At 63.7% G+C, this 25,544-nt stretch overlaps 1 protein-coding gene across 1 annotated transcript in view; it reads right to left on the minus strand.

The window, feature by feature from the left end:
* Positions 1–25,544, minus strand: part of ARAP1 (ArfGAP with RhoGAP domain, ankyrin repeat and PH domain 1) — a 28,859-nt gene that overhangs the window by 1,093 nt on the left and 2,222 nt on the right. The window contains exons 2-23 of the mRNA XM_074816758.1: positions 20,461–20,591; positions 17,764–17,834; positions 16,727–16,830; positions 15,566–15,691; positions 12,655–12,724; positions 12,289–12,409; positions 11,970–12,169; positions 11,509–11,615; positions 11,221–11,420; positions 11,045–11,130; positions 9,729–9,911; positions 7,937–8,111; positions 6,655–6,789; positions 6,268–6,403; positions 4,418–4,520; positions 4,133–4,328; positions 3,156–3,201; positions 2,771–2,934; positions 2,302–2,514; positions 1,459–1,564; positions 458–605; positions 68–151 (exon numbers count right to left, since the gene is read on the minus strand). Of these exons, the coding sequence (XP_074672859.1) occupies positions 68–151; positions 458–605; positions 1,459–1,564; positions 2,302–2,514; positions 2,771–2,934; positions 3,156–3,201; positions 4,133–4,328; positions 4,418–4,520; positions 6,268–6,403; positions 6,655–6,789; positions 7,937–8,111; positions 9,729–9,911; positions 11,045–11,130; positions 11,221–11,420; positions 11,509–11,615; positions 11,970–12,169; positions 12,289–12,409; positions 12,655–12,724; positions 15,566–15,691; positions 16,727–16,830; positions 17,764–17,834; positions 20,461–20,591 (2,905 nt within the window). The remainder of the gene's footprint in view (positions 1–67; positions 152–457; positions 606–1,458; positions 1,565–2,301; positions 2,515–2,770; positions 2,935–3,155; positions 3,202–4,132; positions 4,329–4,417; positions 4,521–6,267; positions 6,404–6,654; positions 6,790–7,936; positions 8,112–9,728; positions 9,912–11,044; positions 11,131–11,220; positions 11,421–11,508; positions 11,616–11,969; positions 12,170–12,288; positions 12,410–12,654; positions 12,725–15,565; positions 15,692–16,726; positions 16,831–17,763; positions 17,835–20,460; positions 20,592–25,544) is intronic.

Genomic DNA, 25,544 nt, shown 5'->3' on the forward strand with positions numbered 1-25,544 from the left:
TGGAGCAGGCGGTGAGGTCCCCATGCGACGAGGGTGCCCCAGGAAGGTCCCCATGTTCAGGACCCACCTGCGTCCCACTGGATGCTGCCTCCCGCATCTTCATGATGGCCATGATCTCGTCTTGCTGCTTCTTCATCTCTTGGTCGTTGACCTGCCAAGGAAGAGGAGCCCAAGGAGCCATCAGGGATGACAAGACCCCTCTTGAGCTTCACAGCAGCAGCAAACGAAGGTCCCCAGGGGAATCTGCTCCCCTGCCCAGTGGTGCTGGCACCTCCAGGCTCAGGGGTCTCCAGGGTTTTCAGGGACATGGGCCCCCCCTCCCCTCATCTCCAACACAAGGAGATGTCTGCAGATGGAGCAGATCCACCATCCTCCTCCTCCTTCCCCCTCCCCATCCCTTGGGAATGTCTACGCACCGGCCTGACCCAGTGCAGCGCCGGAGCAGGGCTGAACCTACGTTAAAGATCTTCACGTAGTGGCTGATGAGATCCTCCACCACGCGTCCCGCCTTGTAGTCCTTCCCGTCCGTCTGGAAGAGTGTGGGCCCAAAGACGATGGCCAGGTTGTGCGTGTTCATCTGGTTCTCCCCAGAGAAGAGCTGGACCCTGCGGGGAACCCTGTTAGGATTCCTGTCCCGGAGACCACCCCCAGGACCCCTCCTCGGCCTTGCTGTAGGGAATCACAGAATCCCAGAATGATCTCGGTTGGAAAAGCCCTTGAAGCTCTTCCAGTCCAACCATGAACCTCACCCTGACCGTTCCCAACTCCACCAGATCCCTCAGCGCTGGGTCAGCCCGACTCTTCAACCCCTCCAGGGATGGGGACTCCCCCCCTGCCCTGGGCAGCCCATTCCAACGCCCAACAACCCCTTCTGCAAAGAAATCCTTCCTAAGAGCCAGTCTGACCCTGCCCTGGCGCAGCTTGAGGCCATTCCCTCTTGGCCTGCCGCTGGTTCCTTGGCTCAAGAGACTCATCCCCCCTCTCTGCACCCTCCTCTCAGGCAGTTGCAGAGGGCCAGGAGGTCTCCCCTCAGCCTCCTCTTCTCCACACTAAACCCCCCCAGTTCCCTCAGCCGCTCCCCATCACACCTGTGCTCCAGACCCTGCACCAGCTCCGTTGCCCTTCTCTGGACACGCTCGAGTCATTCAATGGCCTTTTTGGAGTGAGGGGCCCAAAACTGAACCCAGGAATCGAGAGGCGGCCTCACCAGTGCGGAGCACAGGGGTAAGATCCCTTCCCTGTCCCTGCTGGCCACACTAGCGCTGATACAAGCCAGGATGCCATTGGCCTTCTTGGCCACCAAGGGATGCGATGCTTGGGTTTATGCACAGCTTGACCCCAAATCCCGCTCCTTTCCTTGCTTGGGATGTGGATGGAGGGGCAGGGGCTCTCCTCTGCCCCACAGCCCCCCCCCCCCCCCCCCCCCCCCAGCAGATGGGGTGATCCCCCACACCGTACCGAAAGAGGTGGTTGATGAGCGCCTTCAGCGTGGCCCGGTTCACCGTGGGGAGGGTGCCCAGGAGCCGCCGGTACTCGCCAATCTTCTCCTCCTCATCCTCCAGCGCTGTGAGAGGGGCACGAGAGAGAGGGTGAGCGCGGAGGGGCATGAAGGTGAGGTTAAGACTCACAGCCCCACCATCCCCTCTCCAGACCCCAACTCGGACCTTCCGGCCCCACCACGGGGATGGAGAATCCCCGTTCCACAGGGTCAGAGCATCCATCCCCATGAGGTTGGGGCATCCCTGTTCCATGGGACCGGAGCACCCCAGTTTCATGGGGCCAAAGCATCCCAGTTCTGCGGGGCCAGAGCTCCCCATCTCTGTGAGGCTGGAGCACCCCAGATCCATGGGATCCAGAATGCCCCAGCTCCTTGGTGCTGGAGCACCCCACCTCTGCGAGGCCAGAGCATCCCAGCTCCATGGGGCTGGAGCACCCCAGATCCATGGGATCGGAGCACTCCACATCTACGAGGCCGGAGCTCCCCACCCCCACGGGCCATGGCTTGCTGCTCTTTTGCTGCCAGTTGCCTCCATCCCCGGTATTTAGGGACCAGATCCAGCAGCAAAGGGCGGGGGGATCTGGCTCCCTGCCCCATCTCACGGGGCTGCCTGGGGTCAGCGTGGGTGCACTCTGCTGCCCACCCACTGCTTGACCCCCCACCTGGAACACGTGGGGCCCAGATGGGCTCCCCCCAACCCCACAGCCCAGAGGGGAGGACGAAGGGAGCTGCAGCAGAGCCGGGGAGCCTGATCCCCTCCTCCCCCCATCCTCCCCATTGCAGCTTCCCCCCCCAGGACTCACCCGTCGCCCACAGCCAGTCTGGGCCCCACCGCCCGGTGAAGAGCCCATCCCCGAGGTCACGGAAGAAGCGTTTGAGGGTGTTGGCGACGTCGTCGACCTGGTGCTCACCCTCCTTCAGCCGGACGCTGCGGGCGTCCCGGCGCAGCATCTCCAGCAAGCTGGTGGTCTTTGAGTTCTGCCCACTCTTGCGGTAGATGCCCTCGGATGTCAGCCCTGGGGTAGAGCCGGTGGGGGTGAGACACCCCCCCACTAACTCTGTGGGGGAGAAGCACCCCTCTGGGCCCCCCCCTTCACCTGCCCGCTGGGTCCCCATCAAACGCCACCGGGCAGGGACCGGGTGCTGCGGCATTTCCCACCCCACAGGAGCTGCTGCCTCCCACGGAGCTGGACAGGATGCTCAGGGAAGGAGGGAAACACGTCACGAGTGGGTCAGGTCTCAGCCTAAGGGGGGGTCAGACCCTCAACATACCGCACTGGGTGATGTAGTCGATGCAACGATCCACCAGCAGCGGGACGTCTGACTCGGTGAGCTGCTGCTCTGACAACGTGTCCCCCGCGCTGCCCGCAGCTTTCTGGATGGCCTGGACCCAGCCCAGGAAATCCAGTTTCCTCTCCCCCTGGATGTACAGCGTCCTGCCGGCAAGCCTGGCCTCAGCGGGGGGACCACCCACGCCCCCTCCCAAAACCCCACTGCATGAGCCCGGGAGCCTGGGGATGGTCCTGACTGTATTTTGGGGGGCCCCAGTCATGGTGGGGAGGGTGAAGTCACCCCAGGATGAGGGTGGGCTTGGGCAGGGTGTGATAATATGCTGGAGGGGTCTAACCAACCCCCCCCACGCCCTCCCTGCTCTTACCTCCGCCTCTCCACCAGCACCAGCACCTCATTGTCTCCCTGGATGGCTGGAAGGGAAGGGAGAGAGCCCATCACAGCGGGAATATGACAGAATCACAGAATCCCAGAATCACCGAGGTTGGAAAAGCCCTTGAAGCTCCTCCAGTCCAACCATGAACCTCACCCTGACCGTTCCCAACTCCACCAGATCCCTCAGCGCTGGGTCAGCCCGACTCTTCAACCCCTCCAGGGATGGGGACTCCCCCCCTGCCCTGGGCAGCCCATTCCAACGCCCAACAACCCCTTCTGCAAAGAAATCCTTCCTAAGAGCCAGTCTGACCCTGCCCTGGCGCAGCTTGAGGCCATTCCCTCTTGGCCTGCCGCTGGTTCCTTGGCTCAAGAGACTCATCCCCCCTCTCTGCACCCTCCTCTCAGGGAGTTGCAGAGGGCCAGGAGGTCTCCCCTCAGCCTCCTCTTCTCCACACTAAACCCCCCCAGTTCCCTCAGCCGCTCCCCATCACACCTGTGCTCCAGACCCTGCACCAGCTCCGTTGCCCTTCTCTGGACATGCTCGAGTCATTCAATGGCCTTTTTGCAGTGAGGGGCCCAAAACTGAACCCAGGAATCAAGGTGCAGCCTCACCAGTGCCGAGCACAGGGGTAAGATCCCTTCCCTGTCCCTGCTGGCCACGCTAGTGCTGATACCAGCCAGGATGCCATTGGCCTTCTTGGCCACCTGGGCACACTGCTGGCTCATTATCAATCCATCCACCCCAGGTCCCTCTCTGACTGGCAGCTCTCCAGCCACTCCTCCCCCACCACCCCCCCAGCCCAAATGGGCCAAGCAGCGACTTTCCAGGGACGGGGAAGAAGTTGGAGAGGGGGAAGAGCGGCTTGCAAGCACCCACCAGCCCCCCACCAAAGCCTCGGTGCAAACCCAGCGGCTCAGGGCAGGGTTTGGGGGACACCCCCTCCCTAAAATCCCCGGGGGGGCACTCACAGAGCTCCTGCAGCTTGCGCAGCTGAAGAGGTTCCTGCCGCTCGCTGCCCGGGACGCAGACGTGGAGCGCGGAGCCGGCCAGGGCGAACCAGCCCTCCTCGGCCCGCTCCAGGTTGAGGCCGCCCTTGTAGTGCAGCCGGCCGATGCGCTGGAAATCGAGAGCCAGCAGCTCCTCGGCGCAGGGATGGACGAAGGACTGAGGTGAGGAAGAAGAGGGACCCATCAGCGCCACCACGCCCGGCTCCCTCCGGCACCCATGGCCACCCCCAGCCCGCTGCGTCCCACCTTGGCGATGGATTTGAGCCACTCGCGAGCGGCGTCGGGGCTCTCCAGCCCGAAGAGGTAAAGCCTCTCTGACTCAATGTAGACCTCGAACGTGTTCTCAATCCTGCAGGAGGGAGGGAAAGGGGAGCCTGGATGCCCGCGGGAGGTGGGACGGAGTTGGAAGGGGGGATGCTGGGGCATCCTGGGGGGTGGGGGGGAGAACATCCCGCTGCAAACCTGCCCGTGTTACATCTTAATTGATAAAACCGGTTGTGAAATGCCAGGAAATGATAAAGCAACTGGTGAAGAAGTGATCTAGAACATTCCCCATTTACCAGAGGCCACGGTTAATAACTGCACCAGTAGCCATAGTTACCCCCCACCCGGGGACAATTAACGAGGTTTGGAAGCTCGATCGAGTGAGATGTCGAAGCGGGGTCAAGATGACCTTGATTAGCGCTAAGAAATTCATCAAGAATTTGATGGCCAAACCCTAGAAAATAGGGAGAACGTCCTGGAACATAAAGAGAACGTCTGGGGCTGTGCTGAGGAGGAGTTATCTGACAGCCCGGCAAAGGGACTAATTGATTCATTAACTTGGCAATGAAACTGCTTCTGAGTGGCCTGAGAGTGAACGACCCTCATTATAACACTAAAAAACACCCTCCCAGGCCAAAAAGCCCAGGTTGAGCCCCTTCCCCTGAGTGCAGGCAGGAGCAGGAGCATTAGGTAAGCTGTATTTTAATTGTATGTTAATCACTAACCAATCAGGATCTAACGGGCGTGTTTGGAAAAGCCCCAACCCCTGAGTTTTGTGTGTAAAAGGAGCCCGAAAAGCTGCTGGGGGGGGCCTTGATTTGGGGAAAATCACCCCAGGCCTGGATAAACACAACCTCTCTCCCACGTGCGGTATCGCCCGCCGGGGACGAAGCTGCTTGTCGGGGACTGGAAGCAAAACCGTGATTAAAACAAGAAACCCCGAGTAAAGCGCAAGGACCGACACCGTGAGGCCATCGGGCAGGGAAATACCGAGAGAAGCACCCAGGAACGGCACGAAGCTGCCGATAAAACCTAGAATGACGTGAACCAGGAGTGAGTTTTCCTCCCAGACAGAGTAAAAACCCACCGTCGCGTAGGGAGCAGCCCCCTGCCCAGAGGAGCCCCTTCCTCACCGAACGTAAACCAGACGGGACCTCACAAGGAGCCGTGAGCACGAGGGCGGGCAAATTTTTTAGGAAAAAGCGCCGATAATGGTCACTCGGGGTGTAGAAATTCTCCCCTCATGCCTTAACCAAGGGGTGCTGGTGTTTCAGAGTCACCCCCCAGCCCCTCGCGCTGCGCAGGGATGGATTAAACAAAGATTTCGGTGCTGGGGGGTTCTGGCTCGTTGCACGGAGAGTAAAAGGACCCAGATTTTGGCAGCTCTGCCAGGGGGTCCTGTGGCTTGGGAACGCCCCCCCCATTGCCCCGGGGCTCCGGCATCCCCATGGGGAGCACAGGGGCTGCACTGGGGGGCAAAGGGGGTGTAAAGGGGTTATAAAGAGGCTGCAAAGGGGTTACAAAGGGGTTACAAAGGGGCTGAAGAGGGGTTACAAAGAGGTTACAAAGGACTTGCAGAGGGGCTGCAAAGGGGTTGTAAAGGGGCTACAAAGGAATTATAAAGGGGTTACAAAGGGGTTACAAAGGGGTTACACAGCCTCCGTGCAAAGTCAGCTGGCTCAGCCTTGCTGCAAGTGCCGGGGCCAGCAGTGGGGTTGGGGACCCCCACCCTGTGCCACCACCCCTGCACCAGGCAGCAGCCGTGCGGGAGCCGGGGCAGGGGGGGGATGTGGGGGTGCTGTGGGGGTGCTGAGGAGGGGGTTCAGACTTACCCGTGGGCGTGGGGGGGGTTACTCGCCAGGCACACGATCTCCTCGGCCTTGACCTCGCCGTTGGGCACAGCGTTGCGGTCGTTCTCGTAGTAGCTGAGGACGCCGTCCTGCAGCGTGCACCACCGCCGGCTGAACTCTGCCGCGGCACAGGATGGTGCTGAGCACCCCCCCTACACCCCTGCAGCACCCACTGGGTGCCCCCCCCAAACCCCCAACCTCAACAGCCCCCCCCCACCCCAAAACCAGGTGCTGCTGCACCTCCCTGCAGCCTCCGCAGTGCCCTGGGGATGGTGTAACCCCGCCACCAGCCCCTCCCAGCCCCACTTTTAGGGGGGCTCGGAGCCCCCCCCCAGCTCCGCACCCCTATTTTTGCCCCCCCCAACGTACCTTCCTGGCCCTTCCGCTCACCCACGGGCTTGGCCATGGAGGGGGTCTTGTAGAGGAAGCCGTTGTGGGTGACGGAGGGCAGCGGCACCGAGTAGGACTTCTCCTCGCTGCCCCCCAACTCCAGGCGCGGCGTCTCTGCAAACGGGGTGACGGCCGGTCACCGGGGCGGGGGGGATTTGGGGGGCGATTTGGGGGGCTGCACCCTTCCCTCAAGAGACACACCCCCCAACCCCACGCAGTGCTATGGGGTCCCTGTTGGCCCCCAGCACTGAGCTGAGGTGGGATGGGGACGTTATGGGAAGGGGGGGGTGTCCCCCACCCATCGGGTCTCCCCCCAGCTGGGGGGGGTGAAGGACAGAGTGTCACAGTCCTGCGGCAAAAAATAACACCCCAAGACTCTGCCACAGCCTCCCCCGCATGACCCTGTGCCTCATTTTCCCCCCCTTGCCAGCCGGCAAGAGGCACCCCCCCATGTCCCCCCGGGGTCCAGGCAGAGATGGGGTGCAGGGACACCCCTAAAGCACCCCCGGCTCAGACCGTGGGGCTGCCGGGGGACACCCGGGAGGATGCAGAGCCCCACGCACACACCAGGCCCCCGGGTTGGTTTTCCTTGGCTCACCGGGGCAGCTGCGAGGCCTCATCGCTCTTCCAATTCCCCCTTTTCTTTTTTTTTTTTTTATATTTTTTTTTTTGTTGCTGACACGTCTGGAACAACGAGGCCAACCCCGATCCTGGGCAAACTCCAGCTTCCGCGGGCCGGACTTGGCCGCCGAGGCAACGAGGGAGGTGACTGCTACAGCTGGCTCTGGCCGGCCCTTGGCACGTCTCCATCCCGAGCTTCCCAGGGCCGGAGCTTCGCCCCACGTTAGGGTGCAGATTGGGCCCCCCGGGAGCCATCAGCGGGGCTTGGGGGTAGGGGGGTGGGCAAGTTTAGTGGCACGGGAGGTTGCCGGGGATGCCCGCAGCGTGCCAGAATGGTGCGGGAGAGCTGAGCCCGTCCTTCCCGGTGTCCCGGAGCACCATCCTGCATCCCCAGCATGGCTGGGATGGAGCATCCTTCACCAGCCCCCCCCCTCAAAAGGGCTCCCCAAAAGCCCCTCTCCTGGCCAAGCAGCCCAAGAGCCCCGTTCTGGGCGGGATACGGAGCTAAGCCGGGCTTAAAACCATCCCTGCATCCCATGGGACACCCTGGCACGTCTCCTTCCAAACTCCAGGAATGCTGGTGGGGGGTTTAAACCCGTGGCGGGGGGGGGGGGGTGGCGGGGGGGGGCTCAGGCCTTACCGGAGGTTTTGTTGTGGAGCAGGAACTCCATCTGCAGCCTCTGCCCGCTCTTCTCGGCCAAGGCCAAGGGCGTCGGGCACTGGGGATCCCCCGTGGCACAGGTCACGGCCGCCCCGCAGAAAAGCAGCGCCTGCGTCTCCGCCAGGTCACTGGTGGTGACGGCCGCGCACAGAGCCTGCGGCAGAGCCGAGAGGGTGGCGGGTGAGGCCGAAGGCTCGTGAGGAGGAGGAGGAGGAGAAGGAGGAAGAGACACCCCCCCCTCCCCACCTCCGGCCAACGGAGCCGGGTGGGAGCGCGGCGAGAAGCCGGACCCCCGCCGCTTCCCGGCTGCCTGGGCAGGACAAAGAGGCTGGAACGGGGGAGAAAAAGTTTGGAGCGAGCGGTGAATCCCTCCCTTAAGGAGCCGGGGGTGAAGTCATCCGGCAGCGGGGCGGGCCGGGTGAGCCCGGAGTAGAAAAACAAACAAGCCCACATGCGAATTCCGGCGGCCGGTCGGGCCCCCCGGCTCTTGGGCAAACATGGCAGCGCCGAAGGAGCCGCGGCGGAGGCGGGAGGCAAAGGGACGAAGTGCCGGGATGGTGTTCCCTGGGCTGGGATGGCATTCCTGGGGCTGGGATGGAGTTTTCTGCTCCAAGATAAAATTCCCTGGGCCAGGATCACGTTCCCTGAGCTGGGATGGCATTCCCGGGGCCAGGATGGCATTCCCTGGGCTGGGATGGTGTTCCCTGAGTTGGGACAGCATTCCCTGGGCTGGGATGACATTCCCGGGGACACAATGGCATATTCTGGGCTGAGATGGAGTTTCCCTGAGCTGGGATGGCATTCCCGGGGCCAGGATGGTGCTCCCTGAGGTGGGATGGAATTCCCTGTGCCAGGATAACATTCCCTGAGCTGGGATGGCATTCCCTGGGCTGGGATGGAGTTTTCTTCACCAGGATAGAGTTCTCTGGGCCAGGATGACATTCCTGGAGCCGGGATGGCATTCCCTGGACTGGGATGGTGTTTCCTGAGCTGGGATGGCATTCCTGGGGCTGGGATGGCATTCGCTGGGCCAGAACAGCATTCCCTGGGCCAGGATGGTGCTCCCTGAGGTGGGATGGGATTCCCTGAGCCAGGATAACATTCCCTGAGCTAGGACGGCATTCCCTGGGCTGGGCTGGGGTTCCCTGGGCCAGAACAGCATTCCCTGAGCCAGGATGGTGCTCCCTGGGCTGGGCTGGGATTCCCTGTGCCAGGATAACATTCCTTGAGCTGGGATGGCATTCCCTGCGCCAGGATAACATTCCCTGGGCTGGGATGTTATTCCCTGAGCCGGGAGGGTGTTCCCTGAGCCGGTTGCGCAGCCAGGACCGGGAATGGGTGCTCTGGTTCAGGGACTGGGGGTGCTGACTGGGCACCTCTGCCCCCCACCACCATGGGGGGGCTCCGAGAAGCTCCCCCCAGCCCCCCTTGAACCCCATGCCAGCCCCCACAGCCACTTCCAAGCCAGGCAGAGACGAACCTGGGGGGTGTCTGGCAGCGGGAGGGGGGTGTCCCCCGCTTCGGGCTGGGGTTTCCAGCCTGGAAATGAAGTTGGTTGTGCCCCACACCGGAGATGTCACCCCGTCCCCTTGCTCGGGGCACGCGGTGGGGACTGGGGTGATACAGGCAGAGATGCAGGCAGGGATGCAGGCAGGGATACGGGAGGGTGGGAAACCATCCAGCCTGCTCAGTCAGACACACTGCTCCCCAAAACAGCCTCAGCACCCAGGCAGGACCCCCGAGGTGATGCCCAGCCCCGGGGGCCACTGACCCTGTCGAGCTCCTCCTGGTTGCCGAAGAGCGGGTGGTAGCGGCGGTACTTGCCCTCCCGGTATTTGGCGATGAGGAAGCGCCTCCTCTCCTGGCTGCTGCTGGGGGGGGTGATGGCCTCGCTGGGGGGCACGTTGGCCGCCCAAAATCGGTTGGCCACGGCGTTGCCGATGTGGTGGAAGAGCTGCGGGGACAAGGAGAGGCCGATGTGACGGGGGGATGAAGCATGGCGGGGGGTTGGGGAGGGGGGGTTGGGGGGTCTCCAAGTGGTGGGGGGGTTCAGGGAGATGGCGGGGGGGAGTGGGGGGGATCACGGGTGCACCCACCCACTACAGGCACGCAGGGCTGCTCCCTGCCCAGCCCCACGCCCTGGCGTCTGGCAGCCCCCGCAGCTGCCGACCCCCCCTCCCTTCCAACCCTGGAAAATCACATCTGGAGGCAGAGGGAGGGGGGGCCGGGGAGGGGGGGGGGGATCAGCATCCCTCAGGGCTTTTCGTGGCCCCTTGCCATCCCACTGCCGGGCACCCAGCAATGCTCAGCCCCCCGTTAAGAGGTTTAGCCTTGTCTTGGGGAGCCCCACATCACCCCAGCAAGCCCATGGGGGGCTCTGCCAGCACCCCCCAACCTCTTTGGGGTGGCATGGGGTGCAAGCGGGGCCGGGAGAGGGGCTGGAGCGGGTTGGGGGATGCTGGCAGCAGCTCCCCACCAGCCCGGCGGGGTTTAGGGCAGCTCGCCCGGATTGGGGAGGGGACGGGGAGCAGCTGGAAGCGTTTGGGGGCTCGGGGAGCAGGCGATGCCGGAGGCGGGGGCTGCGCGGGTGGGACGCCAGGCAGGAATGCAGGATCCGACCGGGATGGCTGGGAAAAGCGAGGCCAGCCAGGCTGGAAATGGCGGCGGGGTTGGGGCTGGTAACAAATCCCAGCTCCCCCCCCTCCTCTTCCACCCCGGGGCCATCAGGCTGCGCTGATGCATTCCTCCGCTTTGGGGGGGGCTCCTTGGCCCCACACCCCAGCCCCACGGCCCTGCAGCCATCCCCTCCACGGACACACGGATGCTGTCTGTCTGCTGCTTGGCCTCGCCAGTGTGTCCGGGTGGGTGTCGGCGTGTCACAGGCTGCGGGGACGGGGACGGAGCAGGGTGTGTCCCCCCCAAAATAAACCAAATGGCAGCGTCACCCCGAGGGGCTTGGATAGGGCTGGGAAAAACCCTGGTGTGCTCCTCCAGCACCCGGCCCGTAGCCAGCGGGTCTGTTATGGGGGGGAAGACGGGGTGTCTCCCCCCAAAAAAAGGGCTTTTGGGGTTGATCTGTACCAATACCTGGATCAGCTCCTCCGTCCACACCTTCCTGTCCATCTTCAGGCTCCGCACTTTGGTGATGCCAGGGCCCAAGCCTCGGTGCTCCCCTGTGCCAACGAGACGAGCCCTCAGGGACCCGTTTTGGGTCCCCCCCCACCTTGTTCCCCTGTGAACTCACCCTCCCTCACCCCGGGTACCTGCGCATCTCTTGCAGATGACGACGCAGAGGTTGATGGAGGCCCAGTCGGGCTTGGGGGAGCCGCAGTCGGCGCAGAAGCGGTTGGACTCCACCGCCCAGATCCTCTCGGCCACCTCCGAGTTGGAGAGAGCCTCGGCGATGCACTGCTGCATGGCTTCCACCCACTCCTCCTTCTCCTGCTCCGAGTCGGCCGAGAAGCTGCCGGCGCAGATAGGGGAGTGAGGAATGGGATGGTTTGGTGGGGGGGGGCAGCACCGCCAGCACCCCCTCCCCTCCCTCAGCTCACCTAAAGATCCTGTACGGCGTCGTGAGGTCGAAGCCCCGCCGATCCACCTCCTTGACGTTCCCCACGTTCATCTCAATGTAGGTGATGCCAATGCCCAGCCGATAATCCTGGGGGGGCGGAGGGGTGAGGGAGGGCAGCGGGTGGGGGTACGGGTGATGCCCTGCCTGCAGGAGCTGGTGCTGCCTGCACTGCTGCCTGCACACCACAGGTTGTAGGGTCCTTTACAGCCCCGGGGGGGGGCCTCTGCAGTGGGTGTGATGCTCCTGGGGGACCCCAAGGCTCAGAGCTGGAGAGGAGGGGGGGCTGCAGCCTGCAGGGTCTGAGCCATCCCCGTTTTGGGGGGTGCGGTGCCCGAGCTCACTGCCGAGCGCTCAGGCTGTGGACATGAAGGGAAGGGGATGCCCCCAAAATAGCATCTGGGTCCCCCATGGTGCCCCAACCGCCCCCCCCCAGCCACCCACCTCCGCGTTCTTGTAGAGAAAAACTTTGTCCCCGGCCACTGCCACGAACAACTTATGCTTAAACCCCCGCAGCTCCAGGAAGCCGCTCTTGTCGGCCGGGTCGGCGGCACCGTTGGCGGTCGGGGACATCGACAGCCTCTCCTTGCTCCTCCGCTCCTCCGCGATCTGCTGCAGGGTCCGTATCCACTCGTTACGGTCCGCTGTGGGGCCGGGGAAAAGGGGGGAGACAGGGCCAGGATCAGCCCAGGGCCAGGAGCCTGTGGGGCTCATCCCTTGGGGGGAGCAGATGGGGTCACCCCAGCGCAGGGACCCCCCTCACCATCGCTTTCGGCCCGAAACACGAAGTTGCGGTTGTTGGTGATGACCTCGAATTTCTGGTCCCCGACGCTGGCGATGCGGGAGATGGAGGAGACGGGGATGAAGCGCTTGGAGTAGGTGTCCTGGGGTGGGGAGGGGGGGGACACATTGCTCACCACCGCGGCCTTGGGGGGGACGGGATGGGTACCACCCCGAGAGCATCCAGGAGGCTCCAACGTCCCACATCGGCTGCTGCTCCCCGGGACGTTGCCTCTTGGCACGGCCGTGGCTCACGGCCAGGATGCCTGGAGGGACATGGCCCCTCTGGGGCAGCTCCCCCCCCACCTTCTCCCCCCTCCCAGCCCCCAAATTTTCCCTCCCCACTCACCTTTTCGCTGTCGAAGTAGCGGAGGTAGTCGCTGTCGAGCTTTACCCACCGCTTCTGGTAGATGTAGGACCTGGGAAGGGACCGGGGGGACACATTGGCGAGGACAGGGTGACCCAGCTGCAGCCCCCCCCACCCCCCAGGCTGGAGCAGCCCCCTCCCCGCTCACCCCTGGCCGGCCCCAGCCCCGCCGTGCCGCCCTTGAACTTGGGGTGACTCCGCTTGTGCCTTCACGCCCCAGTTGCCAAAAGCCTGGGGCCACCCCGCCATCGATCCCACCGTGGATCGTGTCACCGATGGGGACCTCACGCTCTCCTCGGGGCACCAATTAAAACATGGAGCTGGGAAAGGGGGTTACCCCTAAAATCCCCCCCCCCCCCCCAATCCCTATTTGTAATTATTGATTGTGACCTACAAGCTGGGGAGGGTTCAACCCAGGGGACACGTGCCAGGCAGGGCTGGGGGCACCCCAGGCTCTTGCAGGGCAGAGGGATGGGGATGAAAGGGAGAAGGGGGGACCCCAAAGGTGGAGCAGACCCCTTCCCCTCCCCCCCCCCAGCACAGCACGCAGCCCAGAGCAAGGCACTAAACCCTGCAGCCCCTCACCCTGGTGTCAGGGCTGCAGGAGAAGCCAAGCCAGCCCCCCCTGCACGCCTCCAGCAAGCCCAAGTGCTGCACCCCAGGGTGTTCTCCCCCCCCCCCCCCCCAAATGCTGCTGCACCAGCCCTGTTGCTTAAGGGCTTCTTGTTTGCTCAGGACGGGTTTCGCCATCGCCACACGTGACCCCAGCGCTCAGCCTTTACGTAACCAGGGATTAAATGTGCTCAGCTCTGCCGTGGGCCCTCCCGCTCCCCATCAGGAGCTTGTCCCTGTCCCGTGGAGGTGCAGAGACACCGCCCCCCCCCCACCAGCCCCGCTCTGACCTCCCACTGCTTTTAGCAGCTCAAGGGTTGGGGGGTTGGATTTTTCCTCCCGTCGCCTTCCCCAAGATCCTGCTCCCCCCGCAAGCAGCTGCAGGAGCAGCTTCCCAGGGACCTTCCAGCTGCTCTCACTTCCCCAGAGCCAGGCTGCAAACAGCCAGAGCTTCCTCCTCCTCCTCCTCAGCAGGACTGCAGCCTCAGGGCTTCCTCGTAGCCCAGATTAAGTAGCCCTCAAGTATCCTTCACCTCTCCTGCTTGATTTTTGCCTCCCAACCAGTGTGGGGGCTCTTTGAGAGGGTTCCCTGCCAGGATGGGGGCAAAGCGTGCTCCCTGGGCTCGCTGGGCTTACTGGGCACACTGGGCTCACTGGGATTGCTGTGTGTTTGCTGGGTTCCTTGGGTACACTGGGCTCCCTGGGCTCGTTGTGCTCCCAGGGCTCACTGGGATCACTGTGCACTTGCTGGGCTCGCTGGGCTCCCTGGGCTACCTGGACTCACTTGCCCTCAAGCACACAGACACACACCCAGCAGCCCCGGAGTTTTATTTCTGCAACTGAGCGCTCTGCAACCGGGCACTCCACATCAGCACAAACCTTGCCGGTCCCCTGGGCTACCTGTGCTCCCTGTGCACTTGCTGGGCTCTCGGGGCTCACTGTGCACTCACTGGGCTCCCTGGGCTCATTGGGCTCACTGCGCACTTGCTGGGCATTCTGTGCTCCCCGGGCTCGCCAGGTTCCCCAGGCTCGCCGGGCTCCCTGGACTCACTGGGCTCACTTGCCCTCAAGCACACAGAGACCCAGAAGCCCCTGGACTTTTACTTCTGCAACCGGGCACTCTGCATCAGCACAAACGTTGCCAGTGGGCTCGCTGGGCTCACTTGCCCTCAAGCACACAGACACACACCCAACAGCCCCGGAGTTTTACTTCTGCAACCAGGCACTCTGCATCAGCACAAACATTGCCAGTGGGCTTGCTGGGCTTGCTGGTGTCCCTGGGCTTGTGCTCCCTGGGCTCCCTGTGCACTTGCTGGGCTCCCTGGGCTCCGCAGGCTTGCCATGCTCCCTGGGCTCACTGGCATCCCTGGGCTCACTGGCATCCCTGGGCTCGCTGGGCTCACTGGGCACTCATTGGGCTCTCTGGGCTCATTGTGCTTGCTGGGCTCCCTGGGCTTCCTGGGCTTCCTGGGCTTGCTGAGCTCCCTGGGCTCCCTGGGCTCCCTAGGCTTGCTGGGCTCGTAGGGCTCCTTGGGCTCCCTGGACTCATTGGGCTCCCTGGGCTCATTGTGCTTGCTGGGCTCCCTGGGCTCGCTGTGCACTCCCTGGGCTCCCTGGACACTCGCTGGGCTCACTTGCCCTCAAGCACACAGACCCGCACCCATCAGCCCCCGGAGTTTTACTCCTGCACCCGGGCACTCCGTCACGAGCAGCTGACGCTGCAGAACGCCGGGCTTGGGGCCAGCATCCCGCAGGCACTGCCAGCCACGTCCCCTCCCGTGGCAAACACGGTGACTACCAAATCCACGTGCCCAGCGGAGGAGCCGGGCTGGTGGCCATGCTGGTGAGAAGCCAGCCCAAACACCCCACTTCTCCCCCACCAGCAGCTTTTTGGGATCGGGGCTATTTTGGGGCTTCCCCAGAGTGAAGCAGCTCATTTCCCAGCGAGCCCGACCCGCGGCATGGGGCCAGGAGGAAGTTCGAGCTGCAGCCTTCCCTCCTCCTCCTCCTCCTCCTCCTTCTCCTCTGCAGCCGCCTCAGTGCACCCTTTGGTGGCCCCTGCTCTGAGGAAGGCTCTTTCCCCAAAAACAGACATTTTAAACCTAAATCGAGGGGTAGGAAGGAGCTGAAGGAACCCCTTGGGATGGCTTGTCACCACAGCAAAACTACACCCCCAGAGCAGGAATTACAGGTAGAAGGAGGGGGGGGGAGCGTCTCCCCTCCCCAAGGGACCGGGGACGGGGGGATGTGGGGTCTGCGGCCCCCCCAGCACATCACTCACCCCTGCGGCGGGTTCTTGTCCAGCCACCCCGCTTTGATGGTGGGCGAGAGGGGGGCGGCGGTGCCCTCCATGCTGTCACCAAGTGTGCCGGGGCTGCTGCCAGTGTCACTCCAGCTACTGCCACCGCTGGGGATGAGAGGCCGAGGGAGGGGGTTAAGAGCTGGCAGTTCCCAAAGAAGGGGGGGATGGGGGCAGGGTGGGGGGACAGCCGGGCTGGCACGGCCCATCCCCCCCCATGCTTTGGCCTCCCCGTGCCCTTCCCCGAGGCACCGGCGATGCAAGCGCTGGCTGTTTGCACCACGCATAGACCCTGGTGGCTGTCACTTTGGGGTGGGGTGGGGGTCCCAGCGTGTCCCCAGCCCTGGGAAAGGGGGACGGGGACACCCCCAGGGACACCACCCCAACCCCAGAGAGGTGCTTTCACAGAATCCCACAGAATCGAGGTTGGAAAAGCCCTTGAAGCTCCTCCAGTCCAACCATGAACCTCACCCTGACCGTTCCCAACTCCACCAGGTCCCTCAGCGCTGGGTCAGCCCGACTCTTCAACCCCTCCAGGGATGGGGACTCCCCCCCTGCCCTGGGCAGCCCATTCCAACGCCCAACAACCCCTTCTGCAAAGAAATCCTTCCTAAGAGCCAGTCTGACCCTGCCCTGGCGCAGCTTGAGGCCATTCCCTCTTGGCCTGCCGCTGGTTCCTTGGCTCAAGAGACTCATCCCCCCTCTCTGCACCCTCCTCTCAGGGAGTTGGAGAGGGCCAGGAGGTCTCCCCTCAGCCTCCTCTTCTCCACACTAAACCCCCCCAGTTCCCTCAGCCGCTCCCCATCACACCTGTGCTCCAGACCCTGCACCAGCTCCGTTGCCCTTCTCTGGACACGCTCGAGTCATTCAATGGCCTTTTTGGAGTGAGGGGCCCAAAACTGAACCCAGGAATCGAGGGGCGGCCTCACCAGTGCCGAGCACTGGGGTAAGATCCCTTCCCTGTCCCTGCTGGCCACGCTAGTGCTGATACAAGCCAGGATTTCTGGTACAACCAGCTTTCTGCTGGGGCACACACACATGCATCCCGTGAAGCCGTGAGACACGAGAAATTGTGCTCACACACACCCCCCCACCACACACAAGCACCCCCAGCCACACCCACACACACAGATGAGCTCCTACTTGGCGGGGGGAGCATCGTAGTCATCCTCGATGAGCTCGTCCTCGCTGAAGAGGCTGTTGACGCGCAGCGCCCGCGGCCCCCCCGTCCTGGGCTCAGCATCCTCCTGCGAGCACAGACGTGGCTGAGACACGGGCAGCCCCGCGCCCTCCCCGCTGCCCAAAGCTGGCAGCTGGACCCCCTCGCTGACCCCCCTCCCCACCTGCCTGCACCATGAGGGACGGGCAGCGGATTGATGGAGAAAAAGGGGGTCCAGATGCCAAGTGTCCCCCCCGCACAGTGTTTCTTGGCCCTGAAGAAGCCCACGGTGCTGGGAGGTGCCCAGCCACTGCCGGCCGTGGGGAAGGGGCATGATCCTGCCCACAGCAGGACGGAAACGCAGCTGTAGGGAGGAGCTGAGCTCCGGGCGGGTTATTTTTAGCAACCAAAAGTGTCTGTGCTGGCTGAGAAATCCTGCATTTCCCCCTCGTCGGCCAGCAGCGGGCACGCAGATGAGGCTGGGGGTGAAGCGTGGCCAGGCAGGACCAGGCAGGGGGGAACCTCTGCCAGAAAACTGCCACAGCTGTTTATCCACAAGCCCCTACCCCACAACACAGCCCCTGGGGTTGGGGGGGCAGCGCTGGGGTTGGGGGGCAGCCACGGCACCATCTCTCCCCATCAGTCCATTCCCAGGCGAAGGTGGGTTTTGGGGGAGGGCTCCGGGCGCTGAGGGAGTCTCTTGGGTTGCCACAACTCCTCAAATCGAGCCAGATGCACCCAAATTCTGCCTGGAGAGCACGGGGCGGCTCTAAATCCCCGATGCGGGGATGAAATTCAGGCTGCGATGCTGAGATGTCCACCAGCACGCACTCTGCGCACGCGAGCTTGCGGGGAGGGTGCAGGAGCTGCTGCTGCTCCCCCGGGGAAACTGGGGAGTCCCTCGTGGGAGACCCGGCCACTGCGGACGTGCTCCCCCCAACCCTAACCAGTATCCCCCAAAGCAGCCGCTGCCTCAGGGACGGTCACCCCGCTCGCTCCTGCCCACCGCGGTGACACCAACCTTGTCCGCCATCTCCCCCGCGGGTTTGGCTAATTCCTCCTGCCAGGCCGAGTCTTCGTAGTCCGAGTCATCTGCAAAAACGGAGGGAAAACGCTGGGAATAGAGTGGGGTGAAGGGTCCCGTGAGCCCCTGCCACCCCCGCCCCCCCCAACTCCCCACCCCTCGCTCTGCCCTTGGCAAACAACCCACAACAGGGGTTTTATCGGGGGTTTGGTGAAGAGTCGGGAAGGGCAAAGTCCCGCTGGTGGCAGCTCCCGGCACCCTCACAACCCTCCTGGCACCGCCGGAGCAGGGGGGATTTGGGTGCCACCAGCCCCCGGCACCACAGCCAGGAGCTCCCGCTGCTGGGGCGTCCTGGGGGCTTTTTCCCTACAGCTTGTTTTTCAGGGTGGATTTCCCTCCCTCCCCCTTATCAGAGCAGCGGGTGGCTCTCCAACCTGCGCACCCACAGAGAAATAAAATAAAAAAAATAAAATCCTGGAGAAGGGCAGGAGCGAGGAGCCTCTTCCTCCTCCTTCCCCAGCACCCAGAGCAGCAGAAATCCTGGCCAGCAAGCACCCAGCCACAGTAGCCCCAGCCAGCCTGTCCCCCACAGACACCCTCTCCCAACCCCTGCTGATAACCCGGGGCCAGATTTCTCCCCAAATCTTAACCCAGAGGAGGTGGTTACGGCCCAGAGGATGCGCTTATGTTACTGATTGTTACTGATTTGTTATTAATTTGAGTTGATGATTTTTGGTGATTTTGGTAAGGAATGATTAGGACCAAATTAAATGGAATTTCACAGGAATATTGGTTTTTATAAAAGATAGTGGTGTAATGTTTTACGTATTCACAGAGATGTTGTATTTAGTTTAAAGTAACCACACAACCAGTTACGCTGCTGGAACAGGTACCAACGTTCGACTGTCCAGCCAGGATGGTTTATTGCCCTGTAGACCAGGTGTTTTAAAAGTGACATTGTGAAAGGGCCTCAAAGCATGTTAAAATTGCAATGTGAGCCAAAGTCCTTGAGACAAGGACATTGGGGGGTCTTTCTTTTGAGTCAGTAGGCCGTGGTGTTTGCAGAAGCAGCCCCCTGACTCATTTCAGGACTCAAGTGCGCATGACTGGGAAGAGGTGGGAATAAGAAAATGAGTTACAGGAATGATCATGTTTATGCATGAGAACTTGGATAATATCACAGAATCCCAGAGTCATCGAGGTTGGAAAAGCCCTTGAAGCTCCTCCAGTCCAACCATGAACCTCACACTGACCGTTCCCAACTCCACCAGATCCCTCAGCGCTGGGTCAGCCCGACTCTTCAACCCCTCCAGGGATGGGGACTCCCCCCCTGCCCTGGGCAGCCCATTCCAATGCCCAACAACCCCTTCTGCAAAGAAATCCTTCCTAAGAGCCAGTCTGACCCTGCCCTGGCGCAGCTTGAGGCCATTCCCTCTTGGCCTGCCGCTGGTTCCTTGGCTCAAGAGACTCATCCCCCCTCTCTGCACCCTCCTCTCAGGGAGTTGCAGAGGGCCAGGAGGTCTCCCCTCAGCCTCCTCTTCTCCACACTAAACCCCCCCAGTTCCCTCAGCCGCTCCCCATCACACCTGTGCTCCAGACCCTGCACCAGCTCCGTTGCCCTTCTCTGGACACACTCGAGTCATTCAATGGCCTTTTTGGAGTGAGGGGCCCAAAACTGAACCCAGGAATCGAGGGGCGGCCTCACCAGTGCCGAGCACAGGGGTAAGATCCCTTCCCTGTCCCTGCTGGCCACGCTAGTGCTGATACAAGCCAGGATGCCACTGGCCTTCTTGGCCACCTGGGCACACTGCTGGCTCCTGTTCAGCTGGCTGGCAGTCACCCCCCCGCCGGTCCCTCTCTGACTGGCAAATGTCTGACTGTACCCTATGCAGTCAGCGTGCTGCAGGAGTTAGGGGTGCGTTGTTGGGGAGACGACTCCCCTGTGTCCCCGGCCATTCATAAAGCAGTGTCTGCTTATCTACATCCCACTGGTGTCAATAAGTTCTTTTATGCCCACGGCTTCTCCGAGCTTTTCAAACACACCCCAGCTCCCAGTTAAACCAGTGCCACATCCAGCGGGGCTGCTGGCCAGGCTAGAGCCCGGGCAGGCGCCCAGTGCCCAGCAGAGCCCTGCCCTTCCTCTTCCTTTCAGCAGAACTATTCCGGCTGGATTAGAGCCTTTAAATAAAGGAGCTTTAAGAAATTAAAGCTGCATTACTGCTGTTAGCAGCAGCAGCCCCCAAGCAGGCGATGCCCCTGGACTGGAGCTGCACCCCTCGAGCCCCAGTGACCCCCCGAGGAGGAGGGGGCTGGTGGGTGCAGAGGGTCGGGGGTCCCAGCGCCGGGGCTGGTGGCTGCGTCGTGCTCCTGCCGCGCTCCCCCCACCCCCTCCAGCCCCCCCAAATTCCTCTGTGAATTGGTTGCCCACCCAAACCCTCCAGTGCCCCACTCCAGGAGAAGGAGGTGCACCCAAATCCCCAGCTCAGAACTTCCCCCCCCTCAAAAAAGAATCCCCAGCCCAGAAGGCAAAGAAGGGGATGAAGGTGGGAGGGACCCGGGTAAAGCTGGGCAGGACAGACGGACAAACCGATGGGGGAGAAGGCACAGCACCCACGTGATGGGTGCTGACGGATGGATGATTTGGGACAGGGGGAAGATTTGAGGGGCCCAGGCATGGCCCCCCCTCATACTCACCGAACTCCGGCACGAAGGGGAGGTTGGCCTTGGCTGGCGGCTCCGGGGCCGGCGGCTTCGTGCGGGGAAGGAGGGACAGGGGGACACCGGGTGCTGCGGGGGGGATGGAGCCCTCCTCTTTGTCAGGGATGCTGCGGGAGAGAGGAGCGAGCGCTGCCTTACCCGAGCCCTCCCCTGCCTCCCAAACCCCACAACCATCAGAGTGGGGGGCCCGGGGTGCAAGAGGACCCCCAGCACAACCAGCCTGACACCCCTCAAAAGACATCAAGCCCCCCAAACCCCAGCAGACCCAAGCCCGCAGCCCAATTCTTAACAGCATCCCCCAGCAAAGCCTTCTTACTCGAGCTACACCGGTAACGAGATTAATATTAAAAATATTTTCTAGCCTGAAAACATTTGCTGCCACCCAACCCCAGGTCGCCGTCACGGCCGCCGCGGCTCAGGTTCCTTATCTGGCTCTCAAGGACACCAGAAGCCGTCGTCTGCCTCGAAACCCACGTCCCAGATCAGGTTATTTTTCCCCTCCTCCAGTCTAAACAACGACGGTGCTGCTTCCTCAGCTGGTTTGTGGGTGGCCGTGGGGTCCCCCGAGTGGGACGGGGGTCCCGGGAGTGCTCCCTTCCTCCCCCACGATGGGGTGGGCACAGGAGAGCCGGGGCAGCCAGACACCCCCTGGAAATGGGAGGTTTAGGGCTTCTCCTGGGCCAGGGAGCAGCTCACTGGGCCCCCAACCCTAAAACTTTGGCTGCGGGGAGGGGGAGAGGGACCCCCAGGACTCCCCAGCTCGGCCGTTTCTGTCTCTTTTTCTCCGCTTGATTCCCACCTCCCTGAGAATCGCAGGGCAATAAATAGAAACCGCTGGGGTTATGGTGTTTTTAAGGGCAGAAGTTAAGAGGAAGTTTCTTTAAAAAAATATGAAGTGCCTGATTAAGCGGGCAGGGAGAGGGCAGGAGGCAGGCAAAGAGCAGGCAGCTCCCACCCCGAGCCCCTCGTAGCCCCACGGCCGGGTGGACGAGCCACCATCCCCATCCCAACCCCCCCCCCATAGCCACAGCCCCGAGCTGGAGCAGCCAGACCCCCCCAAACCCCAGCATGGCGAATGGCATCGTGAAGGAAGGCCAGCGTGGCCACCAGCCGTCCCTGGGGGTGGCCAACCCGGGTCTCTGGTGACTCCCAGCCCCCACAGGCCGGTGCCCACGAGCTTTCAGCGAGCTGTGGAAGAGGCAACTTGCAGGGTGGCAAGCGCTGGCCCTCCTCTGGGTCAGGCTGACCTCGTTTCTCAGAGCCATTTCCATGGGAACCAGCCACAACCATCCATACATTAGGGAGTGCAGGCAGGGCAGTGTGGGCAGGGCAGTGCAGGCAGGGAGTGCAGGCAGGGCAGTGTGGGCAGGGCAGTGCAGGTAGGAGTGCAGGCAGGGAGTGTGGGCAGGGCAGTGCAGGTAGGGAGTGCAGGCAGGGAGTGTGGGCAGGGCAGTGCGGGCAGGGTGTGCAGGCAGGGAGTGCAGGCAGGGCAGTGTGGGAAGGGCAGTGCAGGCAGGGAGTGCAGGCAGGGAGTGCGGGCAGGGCAGTGCAGGTAGGGAGTGCAGGCAGGGCAGTGCGGGCAGGGCAGTGTGGGCAGGGCAGTGCAGGTACGGAGTGCAGCAGGAGTGCGGGCAGGGCAGTACAGGTAGGGAGTGCAGGCAGGGCAGTGCAGGCAGGGCAGTGCAGGCAGGGCAGTGCGGGCAGGGAGTGCAGGCAGGGAGTGCGGGCAGGGAGTGCGGGCAGGGCAGTGCGGGCAGGGCAGTGCAGGCAGGGCAGTGCAGGTAGGGAGTGTGGGCAGGGCAGTGTGGGCAGGGCAGTGTGGGCAGGGCAGTGCAGGTAGGGAGTGCAGGCAGGGAGTGCAGGCAGGGCAGTGTGGGCAGGGCAGGCAGGCAGTGCAGGGAGGGAGTGCAGGCAGGGAGTGCAGGCAGGGCAGTGTGGGCAGGGCAGTGCAGGCAGGGCAGTGCAGGTAGGGAGTGCAGGCAGGCAGTGCTGGGCAGGGCAGTGCGGGCAGGGCAGTGCAGGTAGGGAGTGCAGGCAGGGCAGTGCAGGCAGGGCAGTGCAGGTAGGGATGCAGGCAGGGCAGTGCAGGCAGGGCAGTGCAGGTAGGGAGTGCGGGCAGGGCAGTGCGGGCAGGGCAGTGTGGGCAGCGAGCTGGCCCGCAGCCCAGGGCAGCAGCATTGCCCTCAGAAACACCAGGCAGGGGTTTGCTGGGGTGGGGGGGGTGGCACCCAGGGCACAAGCCACAGAGCCCCCCACTCCGGGGCCACCCAAAATGGCGTTTGCCCCCCCCCCTTCCCCCTTCAAGACCGGGGGGTCCCCTGGGGCCCTGTTTGGTGCCATCCACGGCGCGATGGCCAACGACAACCTCTGTCTCCTCGCTGGGGACATCTCAGGAGGGTTTGGGAGGAAACTTCCCCCCCCCTACCCCCGCCCGTGTGTCCCCCCCTTCCCCGCCCCAGGGGCTGGCAGGACGGGCAGCCCTCAGATAACACCCCAGTTCCCCAAAACACCCTCCCCGATGCTCTCTGGCTCACGCCCCGCTCCTGGAGCACCCCCAGGCCTTGTGTGTCCCCCCCACGGCTCCATGGGGCAGCGTGGGTGCCCCCCCTACACCCCCTGACCCCCCCCCCATGCCCAAACGATGCCATCCAGCTCTGAGGCAACATGAGAAGTGCCAACCTTATCTGCTGTCCTTCCCCCCCCCTCCCCCCCCCCAGCAACTGGGGCTTGACTGGGCCCCCTCCCACCCAAAGCTGGGGGCTGGGGGGGCTGCTCTGCTGGGGCCACTGCCAGCCCCCCCGGGGCTCACCAGGCTGTGCCCAGCTTCGGGCAAACAGGAGAGAGCTTTCTGCCATTGTCTTTTTGGACGGCACTCACGCCCCCCCCCCCCCCCCCCCCCCCCCCGGGTTCAACACACACACCTCCACACCCCCCAAGCTGCTTCGGGTGGGGGGGAGCTACTCTGCACCCCAGAACATCCCCCGGGTGTGGGGGGGCATCAAATCCTTGCACCCAGCAAGGCTGAGGTGTCCCTGTCACCTCCTGCTCCTTGGCACAGGGATGCCCAGGGTGGCCCAGAGCTGGGGGGGGGGGGGGGCATGGTGGGACCCAGAGGGATGAGGGGGCACACAGTGGGACCCCAGAGAGCTGGGGGGGAGGGACAGTGGGACCCCAGAGGGCTATAGAGGGGGGGGCAGCAGGATACCAGAGAGCTGGGGGGGGACAGTGGGACTCCAGCCAGCGGCTATGGGGGGGGGGACGACAGCAGAACCCCAGAGGGCTGGAGGGGGGGGGTGGGGGCGGTGGGACCCCAGAGGTGAACACAGCACGGAGGAAACCACAGCACGATGGCTGCTCCCTGTGCCCCAAACATCACCCAGACATGGGCAAGCACCACTCAGACTTGGGCGAGCATCACCGCCAACACGGGCAACATCACCCAGATATGGGCAAGCATATCCTGGATGTGGGCAAGCATCCCCCACACCCCAGGGTCCCCCCCAACCCTCATGGCGGGGGATGGTGTTTCGGGGCCCCTGCGGCCATGGGGGTCCCCAGGCTGCAGCCCACGGGCACCCCAGTGCCCAGCACCGCGGCAGGGCACCCTGTTACCCCCGGGGGGGCCCAGGCAGCCGCAGGGCTGGTGGCTCTGGCAGCTCCTGCCACTGGTGGCCCCACACACGCAGCCAGGCCTGTGGCCGGCCAGTGGCTGAGCCTGCGCCCAACAGGCACCGCGGGGTGACCCCGGCCTGCGCCCACCAAAACGGCACCCCTTGTCTGCGCCCGCACCGCTGCAACGGGCACCTCCTCCACCGCTGGGCACCAGCACCCCACACCGGGACCAGCACCCACACCGGGACCAGCACTGGCACCATCATCAGCACCTGCATCCTCACCAGTACTGGCACCCACATGTGCACCCGCACCGGCACCCTCATCGGCACCGGGCACCCACATCAGCACCGACACTGGCACCATCAGCAACACGCGCACCCTCACCAGCACCCACGCTGGCACCGGCACCGACACTGGCACCCACACTACACCTGCACCAGCACCCACACTGGCACCAGCACCCTCACAGGCACCGGCACCGACACCGGCACCCAGCAGCACCCACACTGGCACTGGTACCTGCACCCACACCCTCACTGGCACCAGCACCCACAGCGGCACCAGCGCCCCCACTCACGCTGGCACCCACACAGGCACTGCCACCAGCACCCACAATGGCACCGGCACCGGCCCCAAGCACCCGCGGTGCCTCTGCTCGCACCCAGCACCGCGGCCCAGCACGAGGCCGTACCCAGCTGTATCCACCCGCCATAGGCACCAGGTGCCAACTTACACCTGTCCCGCCCTACGCACTCCCCCCGCACCCCCCACCCCGGTCCATACGTCCCCAGGACATATATATCTCTGTATATTTACCCACCATTCCCACGTGCAGTGTATACACACACACACGCCCATTGCCGCGCTGTTGGCGTCCCCCCAACATCCCGGGGGTGCAGCTTGGCCCTGGCCCCCCCCCACCTCGCAGCCGGTGGCCGTCACTGCACCCCCCCAGGGTCACACCGGTGCTGACCCCCAGCACTCTCCAAGCAGGGCAAAGGGGACCCCCCCACCCCCGAAACCGCGGGTGCTCTGATGCCCACCCCCCCCCTCAGGGTGCACCCCGCCTGGGGGGGGGGGTCAAACAATGGGGTCCCGGCCCCCCTCCGCGATCACGCCACGGTTTCCTTCCCGGGTTTGGGATTGGGGCAGGGGGCAGGGCTGCGCCGTGAACCCCCCCTTTCTCATCCCACCCCCCCCAAAACACCCGAACAAGCCAAAAGAGGCGACACTCGCGCCTCGCACTTATTTACCGTTCACCCCCCCCCGCCAGCCCCCCCCAAAACGCCGCCTTGTCCCCAGCGCGGTGGCAGCGGTGACCTCCCTACCTGGGCAGGCTGGGGGGGGGGACACCCCCCAAATCAGGCCCCAGATTCGGTGGCGGAGCTGGGAAGTGGGGGGCGGGGGGGGGGGGGGGGGGGGCAACGTCCGGAGAGGCCGGCCGG

Source organism: Strix aluco, chromosome 2 (assembly GCF_031877795.1).
Source record: "Strix aluco isolate bStrAlu1 chromosome 2, bStrAlu1.hap1, whole genome shotgun sequence".
In the NCBI taxonomy this organism is placed as follows: Eukaryota; Metazoa; Chordata; class Aves; order Strigiformes; family Strigidae; genus Strix; species Strix aluco.